This window comes from Marmota marmota, unplaced genomic scaffold (assembly GCF_001458135.2).
Source record: "Marmota marmota marmota unplaced genomic scaffold, marMar, whole genome shotgun sequence".
NCBI classification, from domain to species: Eukaryota; Metazoa; Chordata; class Mammalia; order Rodentia; family Sciuridae; genus Marmota; species Marmota marmota.
This window is the reverse complement of record NW_026000000.1, coordinates 1,737,261-1,759,582: the sequence shown is the minus strand read 5'-3', so window position 1 is coordinate 1,759,582 and position 22,322 is coordinate 1,737,261. Positions and strand designations below refer to the sequence as shown.

The following is a 22,322-nucleotide window of genomic DNA, read 5'->3' as shown; positions in this document are numbered from 1 at the left end:
TATACACAATGGAATATTACTCTGCATTAAAAAATGACAAAATCATAGAATTTGCAGGGAAATGGATGGCATTAGAACAGATTATGCTAAGTGAAGCTAGCCAATCCCTAAAAAACAAATGCCAAATGTTTTGTTTGATATAAGGAGAGTAACTAAGAACAGAGTTGGGAGGAACAGCATGAGAAGAAGATTAACATTAAACAGGGGTGAGAGGTGGGAAGGAAAAGGAAAGAGAAGGGAAATTGCATGGAAATGGAAGGAGACCCTCATGGTTATACAAAATTACATACAACAGGAAGTGAGGGGAAAGGGGGAAAAAAACAAGGGAGAGAAATGAATTACAGTAGACGGGGTAGAGAGAGAAGATGGGAGGGGAGGGTATGGGGTATAGTAGTGGATAGGAAAGGCAGAAGAATACAACAGACACTAGTATAGCAATATATAAAACAGTGGATGTGTAACCGATGTGACGCTGCAATCTGTATACGGGGTAAAAATGGGAGTTCATAACCCACTTGAATCAATGTGTGAAATATGATTTGTCAAGAACTATGTAATGTTTTGAACAACCAACAATAAAAATTTTAAAAAAACTTATTGATATAGTATATTCATAAACACATAGCAACATATATGCAAATTTTCATAAAATGCTTTTTTAGCTTAGGTTAGTTGGACTTTGTTTAGTTTAGAATTAAAGAATGTTACATGATGCTTTTAAAAAGATAAAATATATATTTATTTTTAAGAAAGGTATATTCATGTGGGAACTTTCCTACAAGATATTACTCTAAATAGATTAGGTAAAATGTAATAATTTAAAAAACTAACATACATAAATAAATGTTCAAGCAAAGTCTGTTTCAGCAAAACTGTGAAAATATTTTAAGAACTGTCAAGTTCCCATAAGGAATTTGACAACTTCAAAAATTTGCAATAATTTCAAATAAATAAAAGTATTTATAAAAATGTAACAAATATGATTTTATCTGTTCTTATTTGTGATAGCTAAAGATGTTTAAATACTTATAATATTAAATTATAAATTATATTAAATTAATAGTTTTTTCAACTGTTTTTAACAAAGTAAATTTATTAAAGGGGAAAATGTGAGACTGTCAAATCAAATTCTGAAAAAAAAAATCATAAGGACCTAAAATACAGTGTGTTTTCTTCTCCATTCTAGGGTGAGTGGGGAGAGGTGACTTTTCATGAAAAAAAGAAACAAACAAACAAAACTTCCAAATTTACCCTGAAAAATTTGTTCATGCAAATCTCTGGTATCATTTTGTTTAAAATCCAATAATTTATGGTCCGTGTTCATTAAAACTTTATCTTAAAATTCATGATTATAAAGGTTAGAAAGATTATTTTGCTATAACTCTATGAAGCATACAGTTTAAATTCTTGGTTTAAAAAATGTTATCATGAGAATATTATTTTATAATTACTTCTTCTTCAGGAATCTATTAAAAATGTTCACATAATAATAGGACCCTAAAATTTTATATAAGTGATTAAATTACCTGAAGAAACTTTTTTCTTTGAAATTTACATTTCCTTCTCTGCAATATTCTCAATAATTGTTTCAAGTAAACAAATATTTTTCAAAAAGAGTAAAATTTTAAAGCTAAAATTCTTTGCTTTATGATCATAATTGTTATCAATATTGAGAAATTGTAATGGTCATAAGATTGAGAGATTGGAAGCCTAGAAATGCTAGAATATTTGGCCAAGAAGAACTGAAATATACAAATAAATCAATTTAAAATGCTCTAAAGAGAATGAAATCATTAATTTTAAACCAGTATTTATTATGTTTTTGAGTGAGCAATTTCATAATTAGTAGATTGTGACTATACCAGACATTGATATATTTATTCTATTTCCTATGTTTCTTCTTGTCTAAGAAATTTTATTACTAAGTCAAGACCTAAAGTGTGCTAGATAACATTATTGCCACTAATTTCTCATTTACTATGTGACATATCTTAAAACTTTGTGTTATACTTCATTTTTTCATGTAATGGTTTACCTGAATGTTCTTTCTTTACTTCACTTTCTCTAAGTACACTCTATTCCTTATTCAGTACTAAATAATGCCTTGACATTTTTTCTTTTTTTAATTAATTTTTTTATTTATATATGACAACAGAATGCATTATAATTCTTATTACACATATAGAGCACAATTTTTCATATCTCTGTATATAAGGATATTCACACCAATTCATGTCTTCATACCTGTACTTTGGATAATAATGATCATCACATTCCACCATCATTTCTAACCCCATGCCTGCTCCCTTCTCCTCTCACCCTTCTGCCCTATCTAGAGTTTGTCTATTCCTCCCATGCTCCCTCTCCCTATCCTACTATGAATCATTTTCCTTATATCAGAGAAAACATTCAACATTTGTTTTTTTGGGATTCACTAACTTCACTTAGCATTATCTTCTCTAATTCCATCCATTTACCTGCAAATGCCATGATTTTATTCTTTTATTGCTGAGTATGTCACATTTTTTTTTTATCCATTCATCTACTGAAGGGTATCTAGGTTGGTTCCACAGTTTAGCTATCGTGAATTGTGAGGCTATAAACATTGATGTGGCTGTGTCCCTGTAATATACTGTTTTTATGTCCTTTGGGTATAGACCAAGGAGAGGAATAGCTGGGTCAAATGGTGGTTCCATTCCCAGTTTTCCAAGAAATCTCCATACTGCTCTCCATATTGGCTACACCAATTTGCAGTCCCACCAGCAGTGTAGGAGTGTACCTTTTTCCCCACATCCTCACCAACATTTATTGTTGTTTGTCTTCACAATGGCTGCCATTCTGACAGGACTGAGTTGAAATCTTAGAGTGGTTTTGATTTGTATTTCTCTAATTGCTAGTGATGATGAACACTTTTTCATATATTTGTTGATTGATTGTATATCATCTTCTGAGAAGTGTGTGTTCAGGTCCTGGGCCCATTTATTCATTGGGTTATTTATTTTTTGGTGTTTACCTTTTTCAGTTCTTTATATACTCTAGAGATTAGTGCTCTATCTGATGTGTGAGGGGTAAAGATTTGCTCCCAAGATGTAGGCTCTCTATTCACCTCACAAATTGTTTCTTTTGCTGAGAAGAAACTTTTTAGTTTGATTCCATCCCATATATTGATTCTTGGTTTTTATTCTTTTGCCAAAGGAGTGTTATTTTTTTTTAGAGAGAGAGAGAGAGAGAGAGAATTTTAGTTTTCGGCAGACACAACATCTTTGTTTGTATGTGGAGCTGAGGATCGAACCCGGGCCACATGCATGCCAGGCGAGCGCGCTACTGCTTGAGCCACATCCCCAGCCCCAAAGGAGTCTTATTAAGAAAGTTGGGGCCTAATCCCACATGATGAAGATTAGGGTCTACCTTTTCTTCTATTAGACACGGGGTCTCTGGTTGTATTCCTAAGTCCTTGATCCATTTTGAGTTGAGTTTTCTGTATGGTGAGAGATAGGGGTTTAATTTCATTTTGTTGCATATGGATTTCCAATTTTCCCATCACCATTTGTTGAAGAGGCTTTCTTTTTTCCAATGCAGTGTTTTGACACCTTTGTTAGTCTCTGTGTCCTGCATTCTGTACCACTGGTCTACTAGTCTGTTTTGGTGCCAATACCATGCTGTTTTTTGTTTTTTTTTTTTACTATTTCTCTGTAGTATAGTATAAGGTCTGTTATAGTGATGTCACCTGCTTTACTCTTCCTGCTAAGGATTGCATTAGCTCTTCTGGGTCTCTTATTTTTCCAGATGAATTTTATGACTGCTTTTTCTCAATATCTCTAATAAACATAGATACAAAAATTCTTAATAAAATTCTGGCAAATAGAATACAAAAAAACATATCAAAAAGATTGTGCACCATGATCAAGTGGGATTCATCCCAGGGATGCAAGGTTGGTTCAACATATGGAAATCAATAAACGTAATTCATCACATCAATAGACTTAAAGATAAGAATTATATGATCATCTCAATAGATGCCGAAAAAGCACTTGACAAAATACAACACCCTTTATGTTCGAAACACTAGAAAAATTAGGGATAACAGAAACATATCTCAATATCATAAAGGCTACCTGTGGTAAGCCCCAGGCCAACATCATTCTAAATGGAGAAAAATTGAATGCATTCCCTCTAAAAACTGGACTAGACAAGGATGCCCTCTTTCACCACTTCTATTTAATATAGTTCTTAAAACACTGGCCAGAGCCATTAGACAGATGAAAGAAATTAAAAGGAAATGCATAGGAAAAAAAGAACTCAAATTGGCACTATTTGCTGATGATATGATTCTAAACCTTGAAGACCCTAAAAGTTCCACCAGAAAATTTCTAGAAGTAGTAAATGAATTCAGCAAAGTAGCAGGATATAAAAATCAACACCCATAAATCAAAGGCATTTCTGTATATCAGTGACAAATCCTCTGAGAAGGAAATGAGGAAAACTACTCCATTTATAATAACCTCAAAAAAAAGTAAATAAAATACTTCTTTTCCTTGTTCTTAGAATTATCCCTCTCAGCTAGAGATCAGCCAAGTTTTCCCTTAAACCTTCATTATAAGTCAAGTTCTTCCCTTCCAGAGACTCTCACTGACTTTTCTACCTGCGTATAATACAGACACTCTATAAAAATCAAGGACATGGCATTTATAGAAATTAATCTTAGTTTTAATTTTCTTCCAATTTTCTATTATCTACAGCAGTTCTATTGTTCCCACTATTTCCTAAAACTGGTCTGTATATTCTATTTTCTGAAAAATATTGTATCTAACCTCTGAAAATGTCACATAGTTTGTTATTAGAGATTGTAATTTCCAAACTCAATAAATTATTCCTATTTTTCTCACTTTTAATTAAGATTATAAAACTATCCAACTATCAAATTTGTATGTTTTTATCATGGTAATATTTCTTACAAATACTCAAGTAAATGTGAGAAGTGTATTCTATTATGCCCCAGCCAAGGAATCATACAAATCCAAGAAGTCATTTCAAGTAAACTGGAGATATGCTGCTATTTGAGTTGTGTGAGCCTTGCTTATTCATTTATATTGATTTTGAGTTATTTCCAGACACCCATAGTGACTTGGCTTATAATTAGTTGGCTAAAGAAAATAAAAAACAAAACAAGCTCATGGTATAAATATGGTGGTGAAGAGCAATTACCAATGATGGGAATAGTATAATGCTTAGAAATCAATATATGGTATTTGGGAACAGGACCTTCAAAGAACATAGATAAGTGATTTTAAAACATTCCAGTGGACTGGGGATGCATCCCAGTGGTAGAGCACTTTCCCAGCTTGAGCAAGTTCCTTGATTCAATCACCAGCAAAAACCAAAACAGTTTTTTATATCCAGAGGAAAGAATTTATGGGCCCATTAAGCCACTGTGACCTTCATGAATTACTTAGGATTCAGACTGATATTAACAAATGCCTATGAAATCAATCATATCAATTTTCTTAGAGTTTAACCATATTTGTTCAAAAAATCCATCTCCCAAATCTCTGCAGAATTGATATTAAGGGACAAAGGTTTCAACATGGAAGAACTATGAGAACCCATCTTACAGTGCTGTTCCAGTAATAGACACAATATTTGTTAGTATAAAGGAGATTTCATTTTTCATGTAAGTTGGGAGAAGAATAATGATCACAAGTATCTGTTCTTCCAGGTCAAAGGTTGCAATACCAGAACACGTTTAGAGTATACATGCACTTCTGTTAATTTTAAGATGCACTAGGTTTAAAAAAAAGTATTAATTCATGAAGGTCACACATATTTTTTTTTGTAAGATGGCAAGACTCTAAATTTATTTAAAACTATTTTGAAAGACCTTTTCCACCTAGCATACTTACCCCATCTGGCCTGCCATCTGAAGCTGTGACAATCAGAATGTAGCGATCAGTGCTTTCCCTGTCCAGTGCTTTCCCTAAGGTGAGAATCCCTGTGCTAGTGGCAGAGAAAACAGAAAGACACAGAAAAATATTATGTCACATTGTGTCTTCTTACTACAGTGAACCACTTTTCACCATTTCTCCCCGCCTCATGGCAATCATGGTTTGGGTATTTAAGATGTATAATACTAGGATTCATGTTGAAAATTGAAAAAAGGTTTTTAAGGCTGTCAAATTTCTTAGAAACAATGATAAATTGCAAAATGAATAAGATAAATGAGCTGATTCTCTAGCTCCTAGGGAGAAAATATCAAATAAAGCTAAACTGTGCTTAATTCATTCCTGGAAGAAAGATATACATATATCTTACTTGTGATTATTTCAAAAGTAAAACACTCCATTACTCCTTAGCAGTCTCACAATTCTTTGAGTCAAGAAATGCTTTCTTATAAACAATCTATATAACCTTTCCATTCATTGTCATATATATGTGCTCATTGTGGAATTGCAAAATAATTGAATTTATCTTGACAAATTCTATGGATAAAAGTACATTTTCTCCTTCCTAATTTAAAAATAATACCAGCTCTTTGTAGGAAACCAGAATAAAGAATTTTAAAAAAATTAGATGCTATTGTTATTTTTTTAATATTTCTATTATTTTCTTGCCTGACTACATTTAAACACATAATTATTTCCAAAAGCAGAATCAGGCTGTATATTTTACATTCTTTCTAGTAGAATGTAATTAGTAAATCATTGTCTCATTTTATAATATAAATAAAACTCTTCTGTTGATATAGTCACATTTTTATTACTTTTATTTTTTAAAATTAGGATTCTTATAAATAATGAAATATGTGTTGCATTTAGTAAATACTTATGTTTTAAAAAATTTAATACTACTTCTTACTTTTTCTCCGTGTAGAATAAATGCTGTCAAATATTTAATGCTTATTTTTAATGTAATTTCTTAAAAGAGTTTGGTCACTTGCATTGCTTTCTGTAACAAGTTCAGCATGAGTTTCCTAGATTTTACAATTTGATACTGTGCATGACATTTTCATGAAGCCCTAACAAGCATCTACTGAAGAAGTTTATTTTAATGTAATAAAACACTAAAATAATATTATAAGTATAAAAGCATAGTTTTTTTCTGATTGATAAAAATGCCTCATTTTAGCATGAGTGATATTAATGTACTAGTAAAATTTCAACAATTCATACTACATGTGGTGAGTCACAGATAATGAATCAAAATCAGAGCCCTAGTAACTCCACTTATTTTATTTTGTTGTTTTTGAAATGGACTTAAAAGAATTCTCAATATATGACTTTGCTTCTTGTACATTTAAAAAAATACTTTGTCAAAATAACTGAAAACCAATTCCCAGAGTATGTTCATAATAATCAGGTTTGTATCAAGTTCTACACTGCAGATAGTTGAGATAATCTCATTCCACAATGGCATTCAAAGAGAAAATGAATACAATTATTGCTTTTGAGACTTAGTCACACATAACTTAAGAAAGAGGAAATCTGAAAACCAAGCAATAGTGTAATAAAAGAAAGAAAACTAAGTTATTGTTATAAGGTCTTTATATCCCTATATTTCTCCTTCTATTAAATTAGAACACAATTAGACATTTATATAATGTTCCTATTTAGGACTCTCTTTTTTTTTTTACTAAATAGCTAATTTTTCGTGATCTGGTGATTACAATAGAGATAGTTATTTCTTAAGATGATGTCTGTCTCCTTCTGACCCATCGTTACATGGAGTTGAAGGGGTGAATGGGACATTTGGGAGATGGGGAAAAGCAAATATAGGTACTGGTTTTTTTTTGGTATTCATTGCTGCAAGACTAGTTTATGGGTACAAAGGAGCATCCTTTATTGAAATTCCAGAAATACCTGGCAAGGAGGAGTCTTACTACGAACTGGATGGAGGTGGACCAAGATACATCACGTTGCTTTTAGGGAAATAATATTTTTTGCAAATTCATATACTAACAATACTGGTGGTTGTACTCCTGAGTATATACTCCCCAAACCCTAAAACCATGTACTTAAACACATGTATATATGTTCATAACAGCAGTATTCAAAATAACCCAAATGTATCAAAATAGCCCAAATGTGCATTAATTTACAAATGAATAAACTGTTATTTATACATGCAATGGAATATTAGGCAAAAAGGAAAAGTAGTGAAGAACCGAGACACTCTGCTAAATCAAAGAATCTTGGAAACATTAGATGAAGTGAAGGGGGCTGACAGGTTTGGTCACAAATTCAATTATTCCATTCTACCACTCCTCCTTTCCCAGCCCCATTCTCAGACAAGCAATAGTTTATGATTTGCCTACACACTTTTGCCTATCCTGGACATTCCATATGAAAGGAATCATAAAACACATTCTCTTTTGTAATTAACTTATTTTACTTAGCATTATGTTTTCATGGTTCATCCATGTTATAGCATATTTTACTAATCCATTTTCTTTTATCAATGAATAATATTCCATTGTGTGAATAATGACATTTTGTTAATCTGTTTATCTGTAGATGGACATCTGAGTTTTTGGTACTTTTGTCAATATAAATAATTGTTATGCACATTCTGATACGCAGTTTAACTGTATGACTTAACTTATCTTGAGTACACGTGAGTAGAACTACTGGGTTATGAGGTACCTCCCATTTTTAACATTTGGAGGAAATGCTGAAATTTTCCAAAGTGCACATTTTACAGTCCCATCAGAAATATATGAGGATTCCAGTGTCTCCACATTTTTACCCATACTGTTACTGTCTGCTTTTCATTCTAAAGTGTGTGCAAAGTGGGTTATCTTACAGATTTTTAATTTTAATTTCCATAATGACTAGCAACTATGAGCATATTTCTATTTGTTTATTAGCCTTATATATATATATATTTTTGAAGAAAAGTGTAATCAAATTGTTGCCCATTTTTAATTGAATTTTTTCTTTTTTTATCTTTGAGTTATAATAGTTCTTTATGTGTTCGGGATACATGATTCTTATCATATACATTATTTTATTTAAAGTTTGTGATGTGTTTGGGTTGTCTTTGACTTCATGATGTTGCCACTTGAAAAAAAAATTAAAAATTGATGAAATTCAATATGTCATCTCAGAAATCATTTATTTATATTGTCTAATACCTAAAAATTATGGCTAATTCATGTAATGAAGATTTCTTTCTGTATCTTCTTGTAGGAGCTAGTTTTATCTCTTATATTTAGGTCTTAAATCCACTTTCAGTTAATTATTGTGGATGATGTGAGGCAGAGATCCAACTTCATTCCTTGGCGTGTTGTCCCAACTTCATTTGTTGAAAAGATAATTCTTTTCTGATTCGATCAACTTTGGTCCTGTTTTGGAAACCAACTGGACCTAAATGTTAAGGATGCTATATGAATCCTTAAGTCTATCCCAGCTATCTATATGTATGTTTTCATGTTTCCTTTATGATTCCCTTTTAAATAGTTTTCTTTATTTAATATTAATCATAAAATGTAGCTAATTTATGATTTTGATGTCCCTGTGAGGAAACTTCAAATGGTTAGGACTTTACATTTTTTTAAATAGAAGCTTATTCATCTTTGGAATCTAAAAGTCTAAAAAATGCTGTTATTGTCTTCAGTTTCCACAGTATTGCTACTTTGTGGTCATAAAACCTTGTTCCTTGTAAGACTGCAGTTGTTCCTCAAAAGACCTAGGAATTCACACATGGCTTTTTTGATTTGGCCTTATGTACTGAGTGTTCTAGACAACGAAGTAGTGGCTAGATAATTTTTCAAGTTTCTCTTCTTAAAATCATGGGTTAAGTTTGCAGTTCCATTCTTCCAGTAAGTAAAACACACTCACAAACAAAATGCCAGAGAGGTATCAAGCGCAGTTCTTTAACAAACATATAAGAAGTCAGAGCACCACCTTGATATTGCAGAAGGGAAGCAAATGATCTCTCTGGAACTCAAAATAGCTTCTTTCTTTCAATGTCACATTGCTCCCAGTTTTCTGGATAGTTATGATGAGAAGTATCTATGATGTTTTCAAAGAGTTAAGTAAAATGATGCTTATCTAAACCTTATCTGCATTAATCAGAAATTAAAGAATGAACTCATGTTTCATCTTAAGTGTGTGTGACACAATTTATGAGATTCCCTTTGAATGACCAGTTTAGTGCTAAGTTACTCTTTGTAGAAATGTCCTTGTCATTATGATTAGTTGACAGCTTTAAAGGCATCTAATTAATCCCAGGTTATGCCTGTAAATGGAATATTTCCACCTCAGTGGATTTTACTTAGTAAAAATGTTTAAAATACATAAATAGTCTCCCAAGCAAGATATCTGAGTTCAGAAATATCCTCCCAGCTCTCATTAACATTCATAGAGAAAAAAGTAAAATAATATTACAAACAGCTGAAAGCATTTGATTAGAAGTCTGTTTTCTTGGTTACAGTACAATATTTAACACTAAACAAAAAAAAGAGTCAAGTTATAAATCATTTCATTTTGAACTTACGTTTCTGAAAGATTAAAAACTCGCTGAGGATCTCCATTCTCAATAGCATATGTTATTGAGTCTCCCTCTCGATCAGTTGCCTTCAGAAAAAAAAAATAATTCAATTATCAATTTATTTATAGAAGATTGAAGCTAATTGCACAAAATATCCATTAATAATTTTAAAAATAAAGATTAAACATGGACTAATAGCAAGATACAGAATAAATTTTATATTTGATCCCAGTATTTCTAAAAGTACACACTGTTATCATTTAGGAAAATGAAGTAATGATTTTCTTAAAGTTTATGTATGTGATTCAATTTAACTAATTTATTTATTTTATTTTAGAGTCTATCTCTACAATTTAAACAAGTGTGTTAAATGACATGTGAAGATTATAGTGTTAAAATATTTAAGCACGTTTTTGTTTTCTGCTCAAAGTATATCAAGAAAATATTTTAACTGGTAAAACTTGGGTTAAGAATCCTGAATCTGGAAACAGAGAGTCTGATTTCAAAATTCAGTTCCACTTAGGAATTTTAGGATTGTCTCCCAATTGCAACTATAATAGGAGGTCCATAAAAATAATAATGTTAATAGATTCTGAGGGGTTTAATTGAAAAAAAAAATACACACACACACACACACAAACATACAAATATCAAGGCCTACAGACTAACATCTGGAACCTTGTAAACTTTCAATAAACATTGGCTTTTATTTTCTTCTCTTCCTTACTTAAGTTAAAGAAGATAAAACCTATAGCTTTTATCTTGATGTTGAATTTTGTATTTCCATAGCCAAAATATAAACAAACATCCAGTTCTGCAGCAATAGAGTTTAGGGTTTGGCCTTTAAAACATTCAATAATTTCTTTTTCAAATAAGCCACTGAAGTCACCTTATGCAATCATGGATGGAGGTAATCTGGATGATATATGAGGGATGTGGAAGGGATTTGTCTGAGCATGTCCCTAGGGAAAGGAGAAATATTCAATAAATTCTAGATGAATTTTACATATATGTTATTGACCAGGTGGAGATATCTCCTCTCCCCTGAAAGACATTTCCCTGAAGTTGGCAGGAAACTAGAAAGGTTGCTGTGGGGAATTCTTTCAAATCGTTTGTCTCTGTCCCTAACCAGCTTCAAAATGCAAAACAGAATAACTGATAAACAAGAATTGTTGCTTTCCTTGCTTCATCATCTTGGTAAAGAGCTGCAACACCATCCTCCTGTTTTCTCAGGTCTCCTATTCTCAACCTGAATGCTCCCTCTTATCGTCCAGTTGAACTCATCAGCAAATTCCCTTGTCTCTGTCTAAAATATGTGAGGAATATGGTTGTATCTGAAATTCTTCCCTAATGCCATCCTCCTTGTGGGCCATAGTAACAGCCACTCTACTAGCAGCCCCAGTTTCCCTTTTCCCTAGTACCCTAACTATGCTCAGTTTTTAATCAATCAAATAAAAAAACTTTAAAAATAATTATTTCTTGGTAAAATTTTATTTTTTTCCAAATGCTATTGCATCCTTGTAGACACACACACACAATTTTTTTAAAAAAATTTTTACTCAATGGAACTGATAGTAAATTCTTACTATTTCTCTCTTCTTTTCTACTCTAAGCAAAAAAGATAAAGTAGAACTACAAATAATATACTCAGCCAGATTATTTAAAAAACACTGGACTATGCTATGTCTAGAGACTGTATTTTATCACTAAAAAGTTTAAACTGAATATTTTCTGTTACTTTTCCCTTTTACACATATTTAGTGGTTCTGTTACACTTGTTCTTTTTTGCTTGTTAGTGTATATATATTTTTTCTCTTGAAAAAATTATCATCTTATGTTTATATGAAAGTCAGAAGAAATACATTCTGAAACAAGATAGTTTTGTGTACACAATTACAAGTCCAGATTTATGTTGAATCTTTTAAAGTATAAGATCTATTTAAATAAGAAACTTTTGTAGAATAAAAGCACTGTGGATTTTATATAATTTGTGTGTGTGTGTGTGTGTGTGTGTGTGTATCCTTATTTTGTGTTGTTAATGGATTTCAATCCCTGAGGTAAAGTGAAGTGCTTTTTTCAGTTTACTATTTAAGTATCTTAGGCTATCAAGAGCGCATGAACATTATGCATTCTTCATTATTTTTTAAACCCTACAGTATATATGGTCAATTTGTACTAATTATTATTATTATTATTATTATTATTATTATTATTATTATTATTTGAACAGGGGATTGAACCTAGAACACTTTAATACTAATTTACATCCTCAGTTCTTTTATTTTTTATTTTGAGACAGGTTCTCACTAAGTTTCTGAGGATCTCATTAAATTACAGAGATGGCTTTGAACTTGTTATCTTCCTGCTTCAGTCTCCCAAGTATTTGGGATTACAGGCATGCAGCACCACACCCATCTATTTTTAAATTCTCTTAATGTTTCTGTCAGTGCATTATAATTTTTACATACTAGTGAAGTTCACTTTGGCATATTCATGCATGCATGGGATATAATTTGTTCCATTCTAATTTCCAACACTTCTACTTTCCCTTCTCTCCTTCTTCCAGTTGTTCCTTTTCTTTTCCTTTACTGATCTTCCTACTATTTATTTATTGTTTATGCATGCTTCATTCTTAAATAAAGTTGGGCCCTTAAAAACATTTAAACCAGGATTTAGAATAAAATTCTATTTGATGATTTTCTTCCTTTGACTCTGTCAGTAAGTCCTTTATTTTTATTTCAGGGTCTGAAACAAATGATAAAGTAATTAAGAAGGATACATAATTTCTCTGTCAAAAACCTGAAAAGGAGTGGTATGATATACATCAGAGTTTGAAATCTATGATTTATATTAGGTGTTGAGTAAATAACATATATCACTATTTACTACTATCTAAAGGGGAGAAATAATTCATAAAAGGAAGAATTGAAAGAGCCACAGAAGCAATGATGTACTAAAATTTGATTATCTGTACATATGTACCCTAAATATATTTTTCCAAATATTTCAAAATATTTTAGTCAAGCTAACCAGTCATCTCAGAATAACTGCATACTATATATCAAACTATATTAAAATTTTACATGCCTTATCTCATTTGAGCCTCATGGTAACTTCATTGGTAAATAGAAAATGCAGAAGTCTTCAATTACCTCATGATTTCTGCCACCATTTCTTTATAGTTTCTATAATTTATTTAATTGAATAATACATCTTTTGTTAAAACTACAGATATTAGTAACTGTTTCATCTTCCTTAGTGTAAACACATTTCCTATCTCTACTTTGCTGAGTGATGTCAAATATGAGCCCCTTCTTCAAGAACTGAGAAGAGAATAATAGCACTTGTGTTCTTTGGGCTTGTCAGGGAATTTACTGGAGGCTCTGGAGCCAGCTACCCAGGTACCAGACCTGGTTACACCACCTATTTTTAGGCCAAGTGCCTAACTACAAATGAGTAAAATAACAATAATACCAAACAGTATGCAGTCATGACTTCAACAAATATTTGTGAGTATCATCCTATGTAAAACACTGGGACTTCAGCAATGAAGAGAACATATGAAAAGTCTACCCTAGTGCAGCTCACACTATAGTGGTGGAGAACATCGAATAAACAAATGAAAAATATAGATCCTTATGTGCTGTTAAAATATACAATGATTCAGGAAGAACATATAATGGAGGGCAGGGCGATGATTTCCCTTTTATATAAAAGTGATCATAGCAGATTTACTGCAAATGTGAACTTTTGGTGATCTTCTGAAGTAGCTGAGAGAGAAAGTGATAAGGAAAACAATAGACAGAGGACCCAGCAAGGGCAAAGGCCATACAGCGGGGAAATGCCTGTGAGTCTGAGGAATTGCACGGCTGGGATGGCTGCAGAATACACCTATTTGATTTTACTTGTCCATTAGCCTCAGGTTCAAGAACCGAAAGATGTTTACTGTGAATCCTTAGAAAGTACTGATAGAGAGCAAGAACATGGGAGGAATAGAGGAACTCTAGAGAAGGCAGAGGGGTTGGAGGGGAAGGGAGGGGGCATTGGGTAATTAATGATGGTGGAATGTGATGATCATTACTATCCAAAGTACATGTATGAAGGCATGAATTGGTGTGAGTATACTATGTACACAACCAGAGATATAAAAAATTTTGCTCTATATATGTAATAAGAATTGCAATGCATTCTGTTGTCATATATAAATAAAAAATTACATAAAAAAGAGTACTGGAATTTGGCCTTTGGTTTACTGAAATATGTTTAAGAACATGATTAGAATAAGCAAGATCTTTCTTTCATTATTGCTTGAAGGTCGAAAAATAACTTTAAAAAGCAATGCACCTTCTCTTTCTAGTCCATTCCACAAGATCATGTAATGAATGTATCTGAATTTGAGTCACCAATTTATCAGAGGAATCAATAGGGACACAAAAGATGTTATTTAAATAAGCAAATTTCTTAGACACTTAAAGAAATTTTCAAAGGGAGCAAATCTCTAAACTAATTTTCTGTCCATGTTGAAGACAAACACAATCATCAAATGCCATCTGATAGAGTGGACTGTATGCACATAGAATGATCCTACACATTTCATAGGATATTAAAAGAAAGTACCAGCCCTCAGGAATTCCAAATAGATGAAAACAAACAGATTCAGATATTTTTCTTTTCTCATGTAGGCAAACAAGTTCTGTTTTATGTCATTAAACTACTTGACTAAGAACTGAGGCTTTCAATTCAGGACAGCAGTGTTTCCAAAATCATCTTTGTGCCCTCCTGGTGCTAAACTGTTGGCTCTTTAATAAAATAATAGTATTTGTGAATGCATATCAGTATGAATTAATACATATTTTCCATTTATGTAAAGTTGTATTATTTTTCATTTATGATTCAATCAAAATTCCTTTTCCCAATAAGGTTAAATAACACAGTTTATTTAATATTCAAAAATAGTAAATAATAAGATATGTAATGTGAAAATATGAGACTTGGAAATGCAGCTAAATAGATGGATAAAACATAAGTATGCTTCAAAATATCAGAATGTTCAGCACTCAGAAAGGCCATTATTCTCAAACACCTCTTTTCCTCTCAAATTTGTATTGATTTATGATCTTTTACTTAGAAGGTCAAATCAAATGTTTTAGGTTAGGAAAGCATAGCAGAGTCTCTGCTCACTGTATTTGAAATGAAGTTTTAAAAATAAGTATATGTTTATTTAGAAATGAATGCTGGTTAAAAGTGAATATACATTTACTTGTTCCACCGAGGGAGAGTTCTATAAATTAGGAAATTTTAAAAGGACAAATATCTTTCGTTGTTCTGAGTCACATAATTTATGGATTGTTAAAAGCAGCCCAAGGAAATTAAAACACTCCTTAATACTAGCCACTATATATTCAACACATACGTACTAGGCATGGTATTAAGTGCTTTACACTAATGATCACATTTAAACCTCACCACAACCCCATGAGGAAATAAAATTAAATAACTTTTTACTGCATTACTCTTACCCACTACACTAAATTTTCTCTTTTGTACCACATGTTGTATAATAAAGAATTTGTGTGGTCTTTGCCCCAAATCCTAGCACAGAGCTTCTACATGGAGTCTTCCAAGTGATAGGAATATATCTTACTCATGAGCTCTGGGGTTCACACCTAAGCTTCTGCTAATTGGCTGAATCAGAATGGGAAGCTGTTTACATATATTAGAGGGTTGAGGCTTTGAGTTAGTTCAAACTTTGGGAAGTGGAGGGTGTCTGGAGATTGAGTTATCAATTATGCCTACTTGATGAAACTACAATAAAAATTCTGGACACTGAAGCTCAATTCAGCTTCCCAGTTGGTGAACACATTGATGAACTTGAAGGGTAATATGCCCTGATCCCATGGAAAGAGCGCACACAAGCTCTGCATTCAAGACTCTCCTAGGCATCATGCTCAGTGTCTCTTTATTTGGCTGTTCCTGATTTGTGTCCTTTATAATAAACCTGTAATCATAAGTAAAAAAAAATAAATAAATAAATAAAAGGACAAATATCTAGATTTTGGCCAGATTTGGCCGAATCCATGAAAGGTTGAGTCTCAAAAATTTTTGTTGTACAAAATTGGTAATATAGGAACACAAAGGAATTTAACAAACTCTAAAATGGACCTGCAATTCCAATTTTGTATATGACTCCAGGAAGTTTCAACAAAATAAATTTAAAAGTACTAGAAATATTTAAAATAACCCATTTGAATAGTAATCATTCTAATATTTATCTCATAATATATAACAAACATTACATATCTCATCTCCATCCTCAAAATAATTTTATCCATCAAAAATCACAATCCTGTCTTTATAGATTATAAAATCTTAAAAGTTAAAGGAGTTACCAAAGTTTGCAAACTACTAAATATACAAGCATAATCCAAATGCTATGCTCTCTGGGACTCATTTTCTATCTTTAGCAAAGTCCCCTGTATCCTAAACTCCTGTCAATTATTATTTTGTTTAAACAAAAACCAAGCTCTTCATGAAAACATAGGTCTGCTCTAAATCTTTTAAGTCTTAAGGAAATTGAATCCAATAGCACCTTGAAAAGTTCATTTGACATGAACATGCAGAATTTATCACAGAGATCTCAGGGAGGCAAAGATGGTTCAACATTCACAAATTAATAAATGTAATATATCACAACAATAGAATACATGACAAAATTATATGATCATCTAAAAAATGCACAGAAACTATTTGATGAAATTCAGCATCCTTTATGGTAAAATTCCTGAACAAATTAGGTACCAAAGGAAAGTATCTCAACATAACCAAGGCTACATATGACACAAACCTATAACCAATATCATAACATATGTGGTAAACTGAAAGCATTTCTTATAAGATCTGGAACAAGACAGTTGTATACATTTTTATCACTCTTTTCAACATACAACTAGAAGACTTAAACAGAACAATTTGCAAGATACAGAAATAAAAGGGATACAAATAGGAAAGTAGGAAGTCAAATTATTCCAGCTTCAATATAATATGATTTTATATATAGAAAACTAAAGATTACAACAAAAATTATTAGAACTGATTAAAAAACTAAATAAAGTTGTAGTACACAAAATCTACATATACATATCAGTAGCATTTTACATTCTAGTAATGGACTGGGCAAGAAAGAAATGAAAAAAACAATCCCATTCATAATGGCAACAAACAAAACAAAAATCCCAAACAACAATGACAACAACAAAAACCTAGAAATAAATTCACACAGCAGACAGAGGCCCTTTATAATGAAAATTTTTTTAAAAAATGATGATATTGAGAAGACAAATAAAATGAAAGACCTCTCTTTGCAGATTGCAAAGTGAAAATGATTATATGTCCTTGCTGCCCAAAGTGATTTACAGATCAATGTGACTGCCATCAAAATAGTTAGGCATTTTACTCAGAAATAGAAATGATTATCCTAAAATTCATGTGGAAGCACAAAAGAATCCAAAGAGTCAAAGCAATGTGAAACAAAAAGAACAAAGCTGGAGGCAATGTAATACCTGATTTGAGACATTTTAGAGGGACAAAGTAACTAAAACAGCCTAATATTGGCATGAAAAACAACACAGTGACCCGTGGAACAGCATAGAGAGGTTAGAAATAAACACATAGTTCTCTAGTCAACTGTTTCTCAATAACAGCATCAAAATACTGAAGAAACATTGAAAAAAACATGAAGAAGCCTCTTCAAAAATTGTTACTGGAAAAACCAAATTTCCAAACCACTCAAAGTGAATTCAAAACCAAAATACAAGATTGGAAACTATGAAAATACTAGTGAAAATTACAGGGTAAATATTTTATAACACTGGTAAGAGAAACAATTTTTTTTTGTTTCTCCCCCCCCTCGTAAGACCTCAAAAGAATACACAACAAAAGTAAAAATAGACAATTGTGATTATATCAAACCAAAAAGCTTTTTCACAGCAAAGGCATCTTCAGCAGAGTAGAAGATGATCTATGGAATAGAAGAAAATATTTCAAGAACTATTCATTTGATAAAATATTCATTTCCAGAATGCATAAGGATCTCAAAAAATTCAACAATAGCTCCTTCACAATCCAATTGCTTTAGTGAGCTTGTTTGTACCTGTGACTAAAGGACTGACCAGAACAACTGTAAAGAAGGAAAGATTTATTTAAAGGCCCACAGTTTCAGAGGTCTCAGTCCATAGAAGGCAGGCTCTGTTCATACAGGCTCAATGTGAGGTAGAACATCAGTGGAGAAGAGTGAGGTGGAGGGATGCAGCTCATATGATGATCAGAGAGCAGAAAGAGATAGATCTCCACTTGCCATATACAAATATATACCCTAAAGCCACGCCCCAATTCCCATCTCCTCCAGCCACACCCTACCACTTCAGTTACCAGTCAATCCCTATCAGGGCATTAATTCACTGATTGGGTTATGACTCTTATAACCCAATTATTTCTCCTCTGAACCTTCTTGCATTTTCTCACACATGAGCTTTTGGGAGATACTTCATATCCAAACCATAACAAAATTTAAAATGTGCAAATAATCTGAATAGATGGTTTTCAAAATGGCATGCAAATGTACAATAAATATGTGAAAAAGTGGTGAACATCACTAGTCATCTAGGAAATGAAAAACCCATCTCCAGTAGATAACAACTCACTACAGTCAGAATGTCTATTATTACAGGAGAAAAAATAGCAAATGCTGGCAAAGATTTGGAGAAAAGGTTACTCATATATTACTTGTCAAAATGTAAATTAGTACAGCTATTTTGGAGAACACTATGGAGGTTGTTTAGAAAATTAAATATAGGTCAAAATATGTTCCAGCTATTCCATCTCTTAGTATAAATTCAAAGAAAAAAATATATCAGCATATCAAAGCAATACCTGCATTCCCATATTTATTATAGTACCATTCACAATAGTCAAGATCTGAAATAAAACTCAGTACTCATCTGTGGATGAATAGATATAGAAACCATGATCCATACACACAATAGAACATTATTAAGTCTTAAAAACTTTGTGGTAAAATGGACAGAACTGGAGGACATTATGCTAAGTAAAATAATTTTTACATAGAAGGCAACTTTCATATATTCTTTCTTAGATATGAAAGTTAAAAATTTGGTCTCAAAGTAGGAGAAAGTGGAGTAATAATTATTAGAGGGAGGGGGCATAGAGGGAGGTTGGATAATAAGTACCAAACACAGTTAGATAGGAGGAATAAGTTCTAGTGTTTTCCAGCACAGTTAGGTGACTACACATCACAAAAGCCTACTATGTATTTATGAAGAATTAGAAGAGAAGAGTTCAAAGTTTCCAAAAAAAGTCACAATAAGCAGTGTAAATGCTACTTGCTCTGCTTTGAGCAATATACATTTTACACATGTATTGAATTACCAGAAACTACCCCATAAATATGTACAATTATTACATGCCAATTAAAGAGAATATAATTGTGCCATGAAAGAAACACAATGAATATTTGTAATTTGGTTCTTACAAAGTAATAAATCACAATAATCATGTTATAATTGGGGAAATAAATTAGAAAAAACTGAAAAAATGAAAAAGAAATGTATTTGGGGAATATAAGAAGTTTCACTTTTCATTTAAAAACAGCAGTATTCACATTCCATGAAAGAAAGGTACAGGACATATTGATTTCCTCCTGAATTTCAAGATTCACAGAATAAATGTAAAATTCTCAGTCTTTCTCACTTCTGCACGTTATGAAAGACCTATCTTGGCACTTCTTGTGATGGGAAGGGCAAACTTAATGGACTGAATGAAGTAAAATATCGCAGATGCAGATTTGTTTGCATTTTAATCAACTGTATTTACACTTAAAAAAGTGCTTTGTTTTGTATCATATCCATTCCATATGGCTATTACTTTCAAATTTGAAGCAGAAGAGATTGTGTGCGCATATAAATTCTCTTCTACAGTTGAAGGAACCAGAACTTTTTTAGATAAATGGTTAAATCCAAGGCTGGGATAAGAAAAAATAAACATAAAACAAAATGAATCTGAAAAATCTTGTTAAACCAGAGAACAGCAAAGAGCTCAAAGAATGCAGGGAATGTGTTTAGAAGATAAGAAACCTACTCAAATGGACCCATCCAGAACAATTCTGGGATAATTTAAACACCAAAAAATTAATGATGTTAATAGTACATCATTGAACACATTTACTAAAAAAATGAGACCTGTAAATCTTAGCATCGTCCTTAGAAGGCAAAGTTTTTGAAAGTTGCCTTACATAAGGGCATTATAGTGGAGCCCTGCTGTGGCATTAGTGACCTTAAAGGAAGGGGACCAAACCAGATGGCTTCCTGTCTTGCCTGAGCATGCAGCAAGGTGAGCCCTTGCTGGAACTGACCACTCTGGAAATCAGATCTCAGATACCTCAGATTTAAGTACTCTGAGAAATAATATTTGTTGTTTAAACCGCATGTCTACATTTGAAATAGCATTTTGTTTAGATATTTTGTTGAATGTTACAGTATTTTTTTTGTAGCACCCTGAGATGATTGAGATAGATGGCTTGTAATTCTTTGAAGAAAACTGAAATCTGTGCCTTCAGGTTGATATCAGTAACAACAATGAATAAATACCTGAGGGGGAAACAAATGTTTTTTTTTTTTCCTCTACAGTAAAATACCTACCAATAAATGTAGAAGAAATCATGGTGTTAGAAAATCATCATTTGGCGATGCTCATATTAAATCAGTCAAGAAACATTAATAGATGTTAAAAAATAATGGGCAAAATCATTAAGAAAAGAATATTTGCAGTTTCAAAGTATGTCATGATAGTTCTTTGAAAATTAACTTTGATCAAGGTGTCAATAATAGCATTAATGTAATGGAATAACCTAAAGTTCTCTACTGCCACATAAGATGTGATAAGTGAAATATAGCTTATCATCAGTTCATGGTCATTCTTGCTGAAAACTCACAATTCTAATTGTAGAGAAGCATCCACTAAAGTAAATGAAGTGAAATTGTACTAAATAACTGGACTGAAATTTTCATAAGTAACAAGGTCACAAGAGTAGCATTGTTTCAGACTGAGGAGACTGAAGAAATATAGCAAGTCAATGTAGCATGCAATCCTGGCTTCGATCTCCTGGCTGTCAAAGATACTATGAGAGAAACTGGTGAAAGTTCAATGCAATCAGAAGGTTAGATTGAAGTAATGTATCAAAGTTATTTCCTGATTTTAATGGCTAAGTTGTTCTTCTATGGGAGATTGCTTTTTAAAAGAATTATAAATTGAAGGATTTTGGTGGTCATGGTAACTTATTTTCAAAGATTTTAAATAATTCTGATATCTTTTCTGGAAGTTTTATGGTGTTACACAGGAAAAATTAACATAGAAAAATATCCATGCATATTTATGACAATGGTAAAACCTCCTATATGTAAATTGTGTGTATGTGTAGATTACACATAAATATATAAACATATACATCAACACATATGTATCTCATATTGATTGTATGTGGCCCTGAAGGAAAAAACATGGAAAGACATTTACCAGGTAGTAAATATGGGTTATCTTGAGAAGTAAAGCTGGGGAATTATCTAAGGTAAGCAGACAAGGAGACAGGGAGTGAAACAAAAATGGAAAATAAAAAATAAAACTGCAGGTCTGGGATGTGGTTTGGAGATTGGGAGCTTGCTAAGCATGCGTGAATCCCTGGGTTTAATCCTCAGCCAAAGAAAGAAAGAAAGGAAGGAAGGAAGGAAGGAAGGAAGGAAGGAAAGAAAGAAAGAAAGAAAGAGGGG

The 22,322-nt window shown here is 32.1% G+C and overlaps 1 protein-coding gene across 12 annotated transcripts in view; it reads right to left on the bottom strand.

Annotated features, from left to right (window-relative positions):
* The window catches only part of Pcdh15 (protocadherin related 15), a 1,628,869-nt gene that overhangs the window by 229,749 nt on the left and 1,376,798 nt on the right, over window positions 1–22,322 (bottom strand). For all 12 annotated transcript variants that reach the window (XM_048807407.1, XM_048807408.1, XM_048807415.1 and 9 more), the window contains 2 exons: window positions 10,492–10,571; window positions 5,901–5,994 (listed from right to left, as the gene is read on the bottom strand). In XM_048807407.1, the coding sequence (XP_048663364.1) occupies window positions 5,901–5,994; window positions 10,492–10,571 (174 nt within the window). The remainder of the gene's footprint in view (window positions 1–5,900; window positions 5,995–10,491; window positions 10,572–22,322) is intronic.